The 15973-nt window shown below is 41.2% G+C and overlaps 1 protein-coding gene across 1 annotated transcript; it reads left to right on the top strand.

The window, feature by feature from the left end:
• Positions 1 to 1716: 1716 nt before the first annotated feature.
• smn1 (survival of motor neuron 1, telomeric) lies at positions 1717 to 15744 on the top strand. Its single transcript, XM_067982757.1, has 9 exons — positions 1717 to 1827; positions 2065 to 2136; positions 7092 to 7214; positions 8080 to 8274; positions 8379 to 8540; positions 11029 to 11100; positions 11984 to 12097; positions 14639 to 14706; positions 15580 to 15744. Exons 1-8 carry the CDS (start codon positions 1774 to 1776, stop codon positions 14690 to 14692), a joined length of 846 nt encoding a protein of 281 aa, XP_067838858.1. The 5' UTR covers positions 1717 to 1773; the 3' UTR covers positions 14693 to 14706; positions 15580 to 15744.
• The last annotated feature ends 229 nt before the right edge of the window (positions 15745 to 15973 follow it).

Below are 15973 nucleotides of genomic sequence, written 5' to 3'. Positions count from 1 at the left end.
GAGGGAGCTTTGTCATCTAAAAGTAGACAACTGTATAATAATTCAGAGTATGGAAGTGCAGTGGTTATGTTACTGGACTAGTAATCCAGAGGCCTGGATTAATAATCCAGGGAGCTCAAACCATGGCAGTTTAAGAATTTGAATTCAGTTTAAAATAAATAAATCTGGAATAAATAGGTGGTATCAGTTAAAATGAGTATGAATCTGTCGGACTATCGTAAAAACCCAACCAGTTCACTAATGTCCTTTTTAGGGAAGGAAATGTGCTATGGTATGGCCTATACATGACTCCAGTCCCACACCAATGTGGTTGACTCTTAACTGTCCTCTGAAGTGGCCTAGCATATGCTTCAAAGAATAAGACTAAAACCAGCCTGGCCACTCACCTGCAACCTACATATCATATTAGGATATGACAAAGGCCATGGAATCTTTTACGTACACCTAAGAGGGCAGACAGGACCTCAATTTAAAGTCTCATTGAGAGTGTTGTACTGTTGGAGGCCGATCACCACTGCACTGAAGCAGCAGCTTAGATTATATGCTCAAGTCTCTGGAGTGGGGCTTGAACCCACAACCTTCTGATTCAGAAGCAAGAGTGCTACCATTAAGCCAAGGCTGACAGGTGACAAGCAAGTAGAACTTAGTGTGGGATAGAAATATAAGCAGCACAATTTTAGATGAGCTGGAATTCATAAAGAGTGGAGAATAGGAGGCTGGCCACCAGAGCGCTGGACTCGTCAAGTCTGGAGATGACAAAGAAACGTATGACGGTTTCTGCGGCGGATGGGCTGAGGTAATGACGGAGGTGGTGATATTATGGAGGTGATCATCATGTGTAAGCTGATCCCATGTTTGTGGATTTTTTGCTAATGGGAAATGTAGGTGAAGAGGAGGAAAGGGCCAAGCTATCCTTGGGGAAACTCAGGAGATGATGGTGTGGGAGTGGAAAGGGAAGCTATTGGTAGAGATGTTGCGGCTCCAATCAGATAGGTAAGAATGGAACCAAGTGCGAGCAGCCTCTTTGTGCTGGAAAATAGAGAGGCATTGGAAGAGGATGATGCAATCGATTGGAAGGCTCAATAGGTCGTGGGACAATAATGCACCAGTTACTGTCACAGACTGTTTTTTCTGACTTTGGTTAGGGTCATTCCAGTGTTGTGGGAGGAATTCAGAGTTGCAGAGAGGTGACAATAGAGCAGTGGGTGGTTTTGGTAGGAGAGCAAGGCCTGGTAAAGCGTGATGTGATCAAGCCAAAGCTCGTGATGGATGGCTAAGCCAGTTGTGTGCCAGGTATGTTCACATTTGTGCCCCTTTCAGTTAATGGAGCAAAGAGTGGGAGAATGACAGCTAAGGTTTTGTTGGGAACAAAGGCATTAAAGATAGACGTGAGGGAGAGGTTGAGCGAATCGATAGCTGCAAAGGTATGAGGGGATTGGAGGGACAAAGGCCAGGCAGCTGGGAGTTAGAGTGTGCAGTTGTGAGGGACTTGGAAGAGAATTAATACCGTCTTCAGTGTTGGACAAACACCGCACAAGCAGGCGGGTTTCACATAACAATAATAAGAGGGAGAATCAGGGCCCAGAACCCTGAGTGGTGGTAATGGTGGGACGTCCCAATATCTCAATCAGCAGCCCCCTTGGCCGCTTTATTGGGACGCCAGAAACCCCCTCCGCCTATTAAAGCGAAGCTCAACAGTGTCGGTCGCTGTCTGATGACGTCAGGAGCCGCGCCGTTCCCTTAAAAGCGCAGTTGTGCGGCGCGGTCCTGAGAATGGGGGAGGAGAACAAGGTGGGAGAGACCGTGTTCAGACGGGGCTTCGGGCAGGTAATGGCGGCCTCCCTCCGTGTAAACCGGGTCCGGGCGGTCACTGGGTGACCGATATAAACAAACAAACAACACATACACACACATACACATACACACACACATACATACATGCGGGGCCCGAGCTGCAGACCGATCCCAGGGCCCGGCCCGAGCTCTGGCCCCCGGCCCCCGGCCCCAACAGTTCCGGACGATCCGTTCAGCCGGCGGCTCATTCTGTCATTTTTCTTCTTTCAGAGCGACGACTCAGATATCTGGGATGACACGGCGCTGATCAAAGCCTACGACAAGGCGGTGACCTCCTTCAAAGTAAGTCCTCGTTCATCAACTCATCGGGAGCGGCTCAAACCTCCGGCTGCTCTTTCTCTCTCTTTCTACATGCTCGGTGTTCGCTTTTTGGATGACCAGTTACCTCTCATTCACTTCTAAAGTTTTACTTCCATACGATTTAATCAAAATTACAGTGTAGGAAAAGGGCAACAAATAATGTCTGTAACCGTCTTGTTCGAGTTGAGGATTGGAAGGTATTTTTGAGGAAGAGACAGTGGGTTACACTAAAGAAAGAACTTGCGTGTAAATTGCGCCTTTTAGATTCTCAGGACCACCCCCACCCCCCCCCCCCCCAAAAAAAAAGGAAAGTTCACAGCCAATGAAGTACTCTCAAGTGTAGTCACTAGTTTTGTAAGCATATGTGGCAGCCAACTTGTACACAGTAAGGTCCCACACACATTAGGGAGATGAATGATTAGTTAATCTGCTTTTGATTGAGTGATGAATGGTGAGCCAGGACACCAAGTGCTCCTCTTCAAAAGATGGTGCTATGAATCCTCACTTGGACAGGCTTTAGTTTAATATCTTATCTTATCCAAAAGATGGCCCTTCTGACAATGCTCAATTCTGCACTGAACATAAATTCCATGCCTAGGTCCTGGAGATGGCTCCAACCTGTGATCTTCTGATGGAGATGAGAGTGCTACCACTAATATTTCCTGGATTAAATGTCCTTTATTTTTTGTCTTTGCCAGTTTTCTCCCATTTTCTTCCTAAAGGTATTGAGTCATGCACTGTTCTGTGGGCATAAGGGGCCATCACAGCTGAGACAGAACTTATCTTCACCTCACATCCACATATGTACACTTTTCTATCAAAAATTATTGGATAATGATCAAGAGCGGAAACCCTAGATGATTTCCTCTTCCTAGCACAGCCACATTGAGACCAATTGTTGTGCCACCTTGGGTTTGATAAATTTAACTCAGCACTCCTATCTGCCTTTATAGGTACATTGTGCTTTTGGAAAGGAATACCAGATTGGAAAAGAGGACAAGCCAGATTCCATGAAATGTGCGGTCACTACTTCAATGTTGAGTAACTGTTGGAAAATCACAAATTCTATGCACCTTTATTATATCCTCAGGACATCCCATAGTGCTTCACATCCAATGAATTACTCTTGGAATGTAGTTACTGTTGTTATGTAGGAAAACATAGTGGTCAACATGTACATTGCCAGGACCAAAAAACAGTAAATGTGATGAATAAGCAGTCACTGTTTTTGGTGGTGTTAATTGAGGGAAGAATGTTGGGTAAGACACCAGAAGAACTTTTTGAATAGTGCAATGCGGTCTCAAACAGAAGTCTGTCTGTTCAGATAGATGTCAAACATCTCATCCACAGGATGGCATCTCTGACAATGCGGTACTCCCCCCAGTACTATACTGGAGTGTCAGTTTGTGTGCTCAAGTCTTGGAAGTGGAGCTTGAACTCACAACCTTCTGATTGAGGTGAGAGTACAAATAACTGAACCAAGGTGACACTGTTCATCAGTGTTCATTGGAATGGCCTTTTATACTTTCACTTATTGTACTTTTTTCACCAGTTACCTATTGTCTTGAGTAGAGAATTCCACAATTCCAGTTGCTGAAAGCAAGCATTCAGGTGCAGCAAGCAGTTAGGAAGGCGAATGGTATGTTGGCCTTCATTGCAAGAGGATTTGAGTACAGGAGCAGGGATGTCTTGCTGCAGTTGTACAGGGCCTTGGTGAGACCACATCTGGAGTATTGTGTGCAGTTTTGGTCTCCTTATCTGAGGAAGGATGTCCTTGCCATGGAGGGAGTGCAACGAAGATTTACCAGACTGATTCCTGGGATGGCAGGACTGACGTACGAGGAGAGATTGGGTCGACTAGGCCTATATTCACTAGAGTTTAGAAGAATGAGAGGTGATCTCATGGAAACATAAAATTCTAACAGGACTAGACAGACTAGATGCAGGGATGATGTTCCAGATGGCTGGGGAGTCCAGAACCAGAGGTCACAGTCTCAGGATACGGGGTATGCCATTTAGAACCGAGATGAGGAGAAATTTCTTCACTCAGAGGGTGGTGCACCTGTGGAATTCTCTACCACAGAAGGCAGTGGAGGCCAAGTCATTTAGATGTAGTCAAGAAGGAGATATATATATTTCTTAATGCTAAAGGGATATGGGGGGAAAAAGCAGGAGCAGGGTACTGAGTTAGACCATCAGCCATGATCATTTTGAATGGTGGAGCAGGCCCGAATGGCCTACTCTTGCTCCTATTTTCTATGTTTTCTATGTCTCTTTGGTAGTTTTTTTTAGCAATACTTTCTCATCAATTTCCTTCATGTTGCATGGTTGGAATGTGAGAGTAAAATTCCAATGTGTAAGAAGTTGTATCTTAATTCTTTAATATTTCCAGTCTGCTAGTGTATAGTTACTGAACATAAATAGTGTCTTGGCTATGGAGGGGGATTGCATTAAGCTAGAATTGCCCATTCATCTCTGGGCCTCAATTTGGATACAGCCTAATGTGACAAAGTTTTTTCTTAATTGATTCTTTCAAGGAAAGGTTCTGTGTAAAATGAATTTGGATAGTGAGTTCCCAGTGGAGTCATACACTAGGCAAAAGCTGTTGTAATTGGTAATCTCATCAGGGTAAAATAATTGAAAAAGTTCATGATGTAGTAATCATGGTTGTTCTCTTGATGTTAAGGTACATTAAGACAGAATAGAGGGGACTTCACTCTGCTTCTGACTGTTTTATATCAGGCCTGGGAATGTTTGATGTTGACATTGGGTACTAAGAAATGGAACAGTGCTAATTTCCCAATACTGAAATACATCATCTTGAGCTCTAGAATTCACTCAAATATACTTTCTTCGAAGCGATGGAGAATATTTGTATCTTCCTTTTGTCACTCCATCATATCCACCGTTATTTATGTCTCAATGGGTACTTATATCAGCTTGAAAATTCTCTTTCCCTGATGGCTCATGGATAACCAAATAATACAGTTCGTGAAAGTCGTATATTTGATCACTGGTGTTCGGAAAGTTAGCTGATTTTATAAAGAGCTGCAGTAAGGAAGTTATAATTGGCCTCCGTACATTGGTTCAGAGCTAACTCAGCACAGTACAGGATAAAACCTTTTTAAACTTGCCAAAATGTTCCCAAATTGTATTGATATTTATGAATCCAAATTCAAGCCTTGCTGTTCAAAAATGCTTTTGAAGTATTATACTTTGAAAATGTGTTGGCCCTAAAATTGATTAGATTATTCTTGCTGGCTGAGCACTCGGTTAGTAACCACAATAATGTTGGTAGCTACCAGCTTCAATATCGCTGTTAAATTTTAAATCGATCACTTAAAATTTTTTAGCTAAGGTAAATCTAGAAATCATAAAATTGTTGAAATCTACAGGGAAGAATGGTCACCAGTAATTTGACGTGATCTATTGAAGTCTGAACTGTAGTACTCGAGTAGTGTGCGCACTTGATTTTTAAATTCTGTTTGTGATTGGTTCTTGGATGGATAAATATTTGAAACTGAGGCAGATGCAAGGCTATGGGGAGAGAATGGGGCAATGAGATTGCTGTATCAGAGCTGGTACAGCAGTGGGCTAAATAACCACCTTCTGTGTTTTAAATTTGTGTTCTAAGTTTCAGGCCTGCATTAGATATTCTGTAACAATGGTGCTAGTCACTCAAATAGGTGGTCCGAGGGACTTGGGTTCAGGAATGTGCTCATAGGGCCTAATATCTAAATGTATGATAGTGTAACCCAGAGGTGTAACAATAGGATGATCTGAACTGCATATAGTTTCTTTTGCACATACCCTACTGTTCACTTTTCCAATCTTTCTGAAGGTGGACTGAAATACTGTAATGAGGCAAGACCAGACATCTGGTGCAGAATAACAGTGAACAAATCTTGCAAAATCCTCCTCGAGAACAGGAGAAGTAATAGATATGCCACACTGTCTTTATTGGCTGGCTCACAACTTTTTTCTGGTCAACCTTCTGAAATTGGCTGTGTGTTTGAGATTGAGTGTGTTTCCCCTAGTCAGGCCAGGCTTCCTCTCCAGATCTAGCTGGCTGACTGCCCATGTCGCCCATTGTCCTTTCTGTGTTCCCAGTCAGTCGGAGGGCAGTCTCCCTGACTTCTTTCCTGTTAATTGTTTTGCCAGTAGGCCTTTTGGTGAAACTGGTTATCTCTCCCATCTGCTTTGGGTGTGGGTTTAAAGAAAACATCTGCTTTTCTCAAGATGAAGAGGGACTATTCTGGTTAATTGGCCTGGGACCAAACCCCTGATCCTGATTGTCTCTGTCTCTGTCTCCGTTTGAATAGACATTCCATAATCTGGCTCGTCTAGCTTTAATGCATAACTTCAGTCTGAAGTCTTTTTTTCCTCTAAACCTGTGCAAATTCACTGTTTTAGAACACAAGACTTAAGTATAGCTCATTCCCAAATCTTTTCCATGGAAAAAAAAGTGGCCAAAAATCCCAAAACATAATGTGAACCTAAATTAAATCAACTGGATGCAAAATAGCATTTATGTGGAGATGATCTAATACTATTCAACAAAATGGCTTGAGCTCTGCATTTTAGAACAATAAATCAGATGAGATGTTGTTCTTGCCTACTGTTGCATGACTTCACAGGCAGAAGATTTGTATTTTTCCTCTCTGGGAAGTGCCTGGTCTCTGCACTCTCTGGAGGCTGAAAACTCCAATGGTGGATGTGAAACTGCATTCAACTACTCTGAGCTCAGCCTGCTAAAATTTCCAATATGTGACACAGTTGAATCTCTACTCTTATTAATTTGTGTTTGAGAGTTTTTTTTAGGAGTTGAAGAATATTTTTAATAAAATATTTTAATAAAATGTTCTTGCAAATATTTGTCCCAGTGATTTTTTTTCTGGAATATTTTTGATTTTATGTTCATCTGTTTCTCTGTTCAGAATGCCCTGAAGAATGGTGAATATATTCAACCTTATGCCAAGGAGTGCAGTGGAACTGGAACAAAACGAAAAAACAAGAGAAACAAAAACAGGAAGAAGAGTAATGTGCATCCAGATAGAAAGGTAGAATAGTTTTGTTGTAGGGTCACTTAGATTTAATTTAGAGGGTTAAAGGATCTGTCAGGTTTATTTTTTTGGAGAAATAGGAGAGAGTGGTGATTGCTTTAAAACTAATTAAATAATAGTCGAAGACTTAGTTTTAAAGAATCTCATTTAAGTGTTGTGCATATGTATGATAATATCATTGGGAGTACTAGCCTTAAGAATTTGTTGAATCCTACTGCTGGAGTTGAATTAACATTAATAAAGATAGTCAAATACCCAGGAATAACTTCATACCAACTATATAGATTATCTCCGTTCCAACTCTTCCAAGCCAGCAGCCCCTCCGAAGACATCAGCACTTGATTTTTAAGTTTAAAATATTTATACAGAATATAAGGTTATTCTTTTTAGTTTAGCTTGAAAAAAAATCCTGATGCTGTTGCTCTAGAGTTTTACAAGTAAATAGAGCTAAAGTCTATAACTTGTGTATGCACAATTGTGCATAAACAGTATCCACATTAACAATATGCACTATTGTGCAAAAGGTACCAGCAATTGCAGGATGGGAGTGGTGTTGGTATCAGGCCTGAATTTTGAGGGTTAAAAACTTTTTTTTTTCGAGTTACCAATTCCATTTAAGGTCTCTTCAAACTATTGCTTGTTTGTGTTAACAATTGGCCACTTAATCCAGGCGTCAACAGGTTGTGAATGAGTTTTTGTTAGGCATTTGGATTTCAACTTGCCTTCAAATTCAAAAACCAGTTTCCCCCAACTGATAGAAGTACTGCTATCATCAGTGTAGTATTATATTGTACTCAAAGGGGTAAATAAAGACACTAGAGAAATTGCTATTTAAAGTACATGATTTCTCTCGTCCCATTAGTGGCGGGTTGGTGATGCTTGTAATGCAGTGTGGTCTGAAGATGGCAACATGTACTCAGCGACCATTCAGTCTGTTAATGAAAAGAAAGGGACATGTGTTGTGATGTACACTGGTTATGGAAATGAAGAGGAGCAGAATCTGTTGGAGCTGGTTCCAGCTGATAGCTCTGAAGCAGAGAGTGAGTCTCCAAAACAGGTGAGCAATAATAACTTGTGTTTGAGTTGCAATTATCTATCGAATATAATCAAGATCTGGCCGTACTAGTTAAGATTCGCTTTCTTCTATCTATTTGTACCTAGAAAAATGGTGTTGGCCAGCAATCGACAGATGAGAGTGAAGCTGTTTCACCTGTATATAAATCCCGCCAGTCAAATGAAGCCAAATCAAAATCACCAATGGATCAGGCTACCTGGAACCACTGTCTTCCCCCTCAACCACCACAAATGCCAGGATTTGGCTTTGTAAGTGCATGAATAGAAATGTCTAGTGTAGATTTTATTGTAGTTGTGTATGTATTTTATTTTTCCTCTCTTGCCTCGTTCCCTAATTTTTTTAAAATCATGTTCCTTTATTTAATTTGCTCTGGAAATTTAGCTATGTTGGGGAAAGATTCAGCAATTCATGTTTTGCATGTGTGCTTCTACTTTGTCTTGGAACTGGAGGATTTCAGTCAAACTTTTGATCCTCATTGCTGCTTTTTCTGCTAATTATTTTGCTGCTCATCCTGTGATTTTTTTTTTTGTTCTGTTTTGCTCTTCTCTTCCTCAATCTTTTGTTCTTTTCCCCTTTTTCTCACTCTCTTTTGCTCTTTCCCTTTTTTTGCCCTCTCCTATCCCTTGCTCTCTTTTGCTCCTATCCCCTCATGCTTTTTTTTTATCTGTAGCTTTTGTGCAATGAGGTCAATTGTAGTGCCCCAGGTGAGATTTTCCAACTCCACACAGTGGGAATGGAACTTGAGACCACCTGGTACGTTTGCTAACACTTTCTAAAGCATTATTGAACTACATGCAAAATATTCTGCCTAGTTCTGATCACTGTATTTACTCAAACTGTAGAGGTGTTGTAGAGGATTCAGAAAAGGGCAGTAAGGGTGACTCTCAGTTTTTAAATCATTGAGCTACATGGAATGGTTAAGAAAGCTAAAGCTAGTGGTTCTTCAGTTGGCAAAAGATTGAGGGAAAGGGAACTAAGTTTTTAAAACAAAAAAAAATAGGGAATATGTTCACATTTTGTGCAAAACAAGCTGGGAGATATTAATTTTGTTATTCCACATAAGTGCTAGGCAATAACCACCTCCAACAAGAGAGCCTAACCATCTCTCCATGACATTCACTGGCATTACCATTGATTAATCCCCCACCATCAACATCCTGGGAGGTTACCATTGCCCAGAAACTCAACTGGACCAGCCACATAAGTGCCATGACTACTAGAGCAGGTTGGAGGCTGAGTATTCTGCAGCAGGTATCTCGCCTCCTAACTCCCAAAGCCTCTCCACCGCCTGCAATGTACAAGTCAGGAGTGTGGTGGAATACTCTCCACTTGCCTGGATGAGTGCAGCTGCAACAACACTCAAGAAGCTCAACACCATCCAGGACAAAGCAGTCTGTTTGATCGGCAGCCCATCCACCACCCTAAACATTCACTCCCTCCACCATCAGCATACAGTGTACTGCCTACAGGATGCACTGCAGCAAGTCACCAAGGCTGCTTCCGCAGCACCTACCAAACTCTCCACCTCCACCACCTAGAAGGACAAGGACAATGGCAGTAGGTGCATGGGAACACCATCACCTTCAAATTGCCCTCCAAGTGACACACCATCCCGACTTGGACATGTCGTTCCTTCGTCGTCGCTGGGTCAAAATCCTGGAACTCTATACCTAACAGTATTGTGGAAGTACTTTCACCACATGGACTGCAGCGATTCAAGAAGGCGGCTCACCACCACCCTCTCAAGGACAACTAGGGATGGGCAATAAATGCTGGCCTTGCCAGCGATGCCTATATTGCAAGAATGAATTGAAATTAAATTAAAATGTCAGTGACTTGGGTGTAGGCTGTCACTTGGTGCAGTAAATATTCCATTGAATTCTTGATTCAGCAGAAATTTGGAGATCAGATTGCATCTTGTAGTAGACCTAGATGAGAGAGCGATGTGATGAGATGAACAATCCTTATGTTCAGATGTTCTTAATGTGTGGAAATTCTTGGCTGATATTCAAGTAACTATTCAGTAGGATAAGCTGTACTTAAGTTTTATAAAAATGTTATTACTGCATAAATAAATAGTTTATACATTTGAGTGTGGGAAATAAACTGGGGGAACTGGAACCAATTATTTTACAGCAAGGCCTAGTCTTCATAGCATTAACAGAAACCTGGCTACAAACTGGACAAGAAAGGGAAAATACACACATCAAGATATAATATATTTTGGAAGTATAGAAAAGATAAAGGAGTTGGATTGGCAATATTGGTTAAAGAAGGAATAGATGCTGTAGAGAGGGCTAATGTAGACAAGGAAATGGTACGCAAGTGGAGCTCAAAGGGTTTTTAAAAAGAGCTTGTTACATTAGTAGGGCTGTATTACAGACCTTCAAATTGTGGGAAGGAGGTGGAAGAGGAAATCTGCAATCCGATTAGAGAGATGAGTAGGAAGAACAAGATTATTGCTCAGGGAGATTTTAATTAATCGATTGGGACAGAGAAGGATTAAATGGAGAAAAGGGATGGAATTCTTAAAATGTGTACGGTACTTCTTCCTCAAGCAAGTGGATGAAGCAAAAGGAGACACTGATAGGGGAACAAGTTGAGTAAATGTGATTAGGAGTATTTGCTCACGTGGAGGGTAAAGGCTGATACGGACTGATTGGGCTGAATGGCTTGTTACTCTGTTTTACCTTCTATGTATTTCCATAATGTAAGCGCTTTTTTTGTTCTCTAAAGCCTGGTGCAAAGTTTCATGGTCCACCACCGTTCCCACCTGGATGGTTACCAGCAGTTCCAGCAGGACCACCGGTGAGTGAGTTTCTTGCTTGTTATGCAGTGCCAAAATACTAAACAGACAGTGGAGTTAGACCTCTTAGGCTGGCTGCTGTGTATAACTAATTGAAGTCCTATGGAGGAGGTGAAAAATATTGTTGATTCGAGTTTGTATACGTAGCGTCTATGCCTAAATGAATGCCATTTTCCTCAGTGTAGAGTGTGCTGCTGAGTTGTAGAGCAATGGTATGTTGCTGCTTTGAGTTTAACAAGCATGAAACTTGATTACAATTCTTGCTCATCTGAGTCTCCTTGCATCACAAGGAGACTTGTACTGTGGATCTATTCAGTCTACGAACATAAAATTATCTCAACTTATAAAATTTTACAAGTAAAGCATTTCTAAAATGCCTTCGACTTTCGCAATGATTGTACTGGAAGCTGTCTAAATAGTGTAATCTTCAATGGATTCTAACTTCTGTGGTTTAACCGTTCCCACAATTTAAATTCTTGATGGGCTTTCTTTAACAAGTTATGGGATGTATTGGTGCCACTTTTTCTTTTCTGCCCCATCCCCATCTCTTATCTCCTAATGTTGGGTATCTTCCTTGGGGAGAGTTTTCTTGAGCTATACTTGTGGGCTGGGAGCAGGTACCTGTCTTTTTTTTATTGAGGAACGTAGACAGAGGGACTGGTGATTTCTTACCTTTTTAAAAAAAATATTGAAATCTGACCAATACTATAGAACACAACCTAATATGTATTTATTTTTAAACTGATAGATCTATATGTTTGAAAGATATTGTCAGTTTGATTTGTGTTGTTTTTGAATCCTGAATTGCAGGAACGAGAACTTTCTTTTTTGGAAATTTTAAGTTCAACTTTAGTGAACTGAACTTTACTTCTTCCCAAATTTTAGTTAATTCCTCCTCCACCTCCAATGGGTCCAGATTCAACTGATGAGGATGATGAAGCTTTAGGAAGCATGTTAATCGCATGGTACATGAGTGGCTATCACACTGGTTATTATTTGGTAAGTATTTCCAATCTAAAAGAAAATCTTTTTTAAAAAAAAAACTTTGTTTTAAATTATGTTAGCTGTATATAAGGCCAGTGATCCATTCAATGAAATACTCAACAACTTAAAAGTATTTGTAAATTTAATATACTTCACTTTCTGCCCTCCTTGCTTGTCTTTTCTGTAATCTTCTCCAGTGTTTTTAGTGTCCATGCATCAGTTAGCCAAGAATTTTAGAAAATGTTGTTGTCCCAATGATTCACCAAGTTTGTACAGTGAGTAGCAGAGTTATACAGATCATTAGACTCCCTCCTGTGTATTGTTTTGGGTGAATTCCAGTGAGACAACAGTAAGAGTGTCACCACATCTTTGTTTAAGGGAGGGGGGGGGGAATTGTCCAAGGTTGTTGCTTCCTATCTCTATCCAGTTTTCCTGTTATCACCAATGTGCAGATGTTGGGTGCGGACAGGATTGGGCTTGGTTGTAATTTTCCTCCCCCCCCCCCCCCCCTTCCCGCCTTGGTCAAATAATACCCACTGTCTAGGTTCACAAGTGAATAATGGTCATGTGGGTGAAGTGCCTCAGGGACTAGTCACACTGAATCCTGGGCACAATTAATAATTGGGAGCATTTTTGACTCTGCTACTCTATAGTAACTTTGTTCCTAAGTTTTTATCTGGACAATTTTTCTAAAATAAGTTACAGGAATGGTGTGTATAATTGATCTCTGAACAGTTTAATAAGTATATGTTGAGTGAATCAAGATAATTCAAACATTGTCACTTAAGATATCCATCTTTATGCAAAAAGTGCAATAAGGTTCCAGGGCTAGAACAAACAGCTTTCACGCAGCAATGGTGCTAGAAGTGTACAGTATTAGATTTTACAACTTTTAAAAAAAAAAAATCAGGTCGACTTTTGTCTGCTCTAATTTGGTTTCAGTAAATTTGTAACATTTTATTGCAACATCCGTTGCACCATACTCATCCTTCTATCCTCAATGTGACTTGTAGGCTAGGAGTGTTTGGACAGGGATGAGATACCAAACATCAAATCCTCATTAGTGTTTGTTTTCAAATGTCATATTTTTGTTTGTTTTAATTTAAAAAAAAATCATGGCCATATTCATGCACTGCTTGAGAGTGGTGGAAGCAGATTCAATAGTAACTTTCAAAAGGGAATTGGATATATACTTGAAAAGGAGAAATTTGCAGGGCAATGGGGAAAGAGCAAGGGAGTGTGATTCATTGGATAGCTCTTTCAGAGAGCTGGCACATGCACGATGGGCCAAATGGCCTCCTGCGCTGTATGATTTTATTTTTTTTTGTCGTTTCACCTTGTTGCCAAGTATCTTCCTTCAGCCTATGCGTCAACCTTGGCTCAGTAGTACTCTTGCATCTGAGTCAGAAGTTCATGGGTTCAAACATCATTCCAGATACTTGGACCCTGATATTTACAGAGAGTGGGGGGGGGGGGGGGTGAAGCAGCCAGGAAACCTGGAAATACAAGTTTCCTGAAGGTCCTACCGAATTTAACGGCATGACCTGATTCAAATTTTTGAACTCCGTTTCCTGGCTGCAGCTAGCCAGATTGGGAAGCTGGCTGTTGGGCTGGAAGGTTTGCGGCACTAGGCTGCAACTGGGGAGAGGTGGGAGGGAGAGATTGTGGGGGGGGGGTGACTAGATCGGCTGGCCTGGAGTGATCACGGGGAGGTTAATAGGTTTGCTTGGTGGGCTTACTCCTGCTCTTACTGGCCCACAAGCAGTGCTGGAAAGACACTTACCTGTTGGATCCGGCCATTCTCGCCTCCCTTCAGCTGTTGGGTTTCCTGAGCCCTGGGGAAACCCCATCTACAGGCGTTAAATCTGAAGCAATCATCGGCATTAAAATATTTAAATTAGGGACCTGCCACTGGACAGCTGGTTTGTTGCTTGCCCCCCAAACTGTCTCCATTAAAGTGGGTGTTGTGGTCGGGTTTTCAATTTTTGAAATTTTAACAACCCCCCTCCACCCAGGCCGTCCGTCCTGGGGGAGTTAAAATTACCTCTTGGAGTGCATAATCTAGTGGCCAGGAAGGAATCTGGAATTGATGGCGAAGTTATGGAGTTTATGCTGAGAGCCAAAGGCTTTGGTCTTCGCAATGTTTAACTGGAGGATGTTGTGGCTCATCCAAGACTGGATGTTGGACAAGCCTTCTGACAACAGAAACGGTAGAGCGATTAGGAGAGGTGGTGGTGAAGTAGAGTTGGGTGTGGTCAGTGTCCATGTGGAAGTTGACCCCACATCTTTGGATGACGTCAAGGGACATTATGCTGTCAAATTTGCCTTTTTTAAGGGAGTGCAATATTTTACACCTACATAATTGTGCAATAATGAACACAACTTTGGCAAATCTCGTTTAATCCACATGGTATTGATGAAGAAATGACTTCTTTATAATTCATGTAAATGGGTTTAACGTAGTTAATTTACTGAAGTAAATGTGATTAGGTAATAGCGTTCCATTAAAATAAAGGCAAGACTGATACTGGTACTCATTCTGTTTTTTCCTTGTAGGGTCTCAAGCAGGGGCGAATGGAAGCAGCCATGGGGAAGAGTCCTCGCTCTTAGAATTTGTTAGAATGGTGAGCTTATATATTTTAATCATTTCCTAAAGATAGAGTCTTACTAGGATGCAGTTTCACAGGTATCAACCCTCTGATACTTCATTATGTATAAGCCTAGATGGTGAGCATCTCCAAGCTATTCAACCGTGGAGGGAATTGGAACCAAATCTGATTCTTTTCTCGTCCAACATCCACATATGCACTTTCCAGCAGGGGCCACTGGATAGTGATGAGGAACCTTGGCTGACTTTTTTTCTTCTGCCTAATCCAGGGGCACTGAAGCCAATTGTAGAGCCCCAATTGTGGTGTCCAGACTAAATTTTAAAGCTGAGGCCTTGTGGGTAAAGGCAGTGCAGGTTGTAGCAATAAGCTAGACAGACCAGGATATTAGGTAGTTTCAATTTATATTTTCTTGAATAAGGAAATGAATCATGACAAAGTAGGGATACTCTCCTACTGATCCATTTTGCAATTGCTGTAACAAACATGGAATTATCTCAGTATAGCATCTTTTTTGTATCTGTGTGGAAAACCTACCCCAATAGGTAAGTTGGTAAATACACTATATGGTATGGTACTGAGCTGCACAGACCAAGAAGGTCTGAGGTTCAGCAACTAGTTCATACTGAGTTCTGGGTTTAGGATATATATATATATGTGTGTGTAACACAATCCAGTTTGGAGTCATGGCAGGGCCAAAATGGCTGGCAGTACCCTTATATCTTGCATCTGGTTTATCTTTCCATAAACAATATTATGCTGATAAGTTTTGCCATGTGGCTTTGAAATGGGTCAGAAAGCTACAAATTCTGCTAGGATTTTACCCATCCTGCATACTGTACTTCTATGTTTGAATTGGAAAAACTGACATCCCATTTTTTTCTTTTACAGGTGACTGTTTCTCTCCCAAGGAGAGGAGTACAACATTTGCGCAGTGGATTATGTTTTTTTTTAAAAAGTCATCTAATGAATAAGCCATTAGTACATGTTTGGGGATCTTTTGGGTTGAGTAAATACTTTGTATTGAATAGTGAATAAAAACGTCTTTTATTTCGATGGCTTCTTGTGTTTCTTATATGGGAACCTCCTTTGCTGATCTGTTTTAGAATGATGCATGAGGAAGAGGGGAAACCTTGAAGTTTGAGGTTTCCTTGCAAATGTCACTCAGTTATTAACCAAGTTATTAGTGTCAACATGCAATGTTATGGAATGATGGACCATGGCTAGTATCTAAATCTCAGTCTCCTGCTATCAGTGGTGCTGCAGATAGGGAAGGTAAAATCAG

The sequence above is a fragment of the Heptranchias perlo genome, chromosome 4 (genome assembly GCF_035084215.1).
Source record: "Heptranchias perlo isolate sHepPer1 chromosome 4, sHepPer1.hap1, whole genome shotgun sequence".
NCBI lineage: Eukaryota > Metazoa > Chordata > Chondrichthyes > Hexanchiformes > Hexanchidae > Heptranchias > Heptranchias perlo.
This window is presented reverse-complemented; position numbering and strand designations above follow the sequence as displayed.

What these genes read in the sequence shown, in the direction of transcription:
- smn1 (XM_067982757.1), top strand. Translation starts at nt 1,774, where the DNA reads ATGGGGGAGGAGAACAAGGTGGGAGAGACCGTGTTCAGACGGGGCTTC. An exon ending in TCAGACGGGGCTTCGGGCAG is followed by an intron (nt 1,828 to 2,064) that starts GTAATGGCGGCC and finishes TTCTTCTTTCAG; the next exon opens with AGCGACGACTCAGATATCTG. An exon ending in AGGCGGTGACCTCCTTCAAA is followed by an intron (nt 2,137 to 7,091) that starts GTAAGTCCTCGT and finishes TTCTCTGTTCAG; the next exon opens with AATGCCCTGAAGAATGGTGA.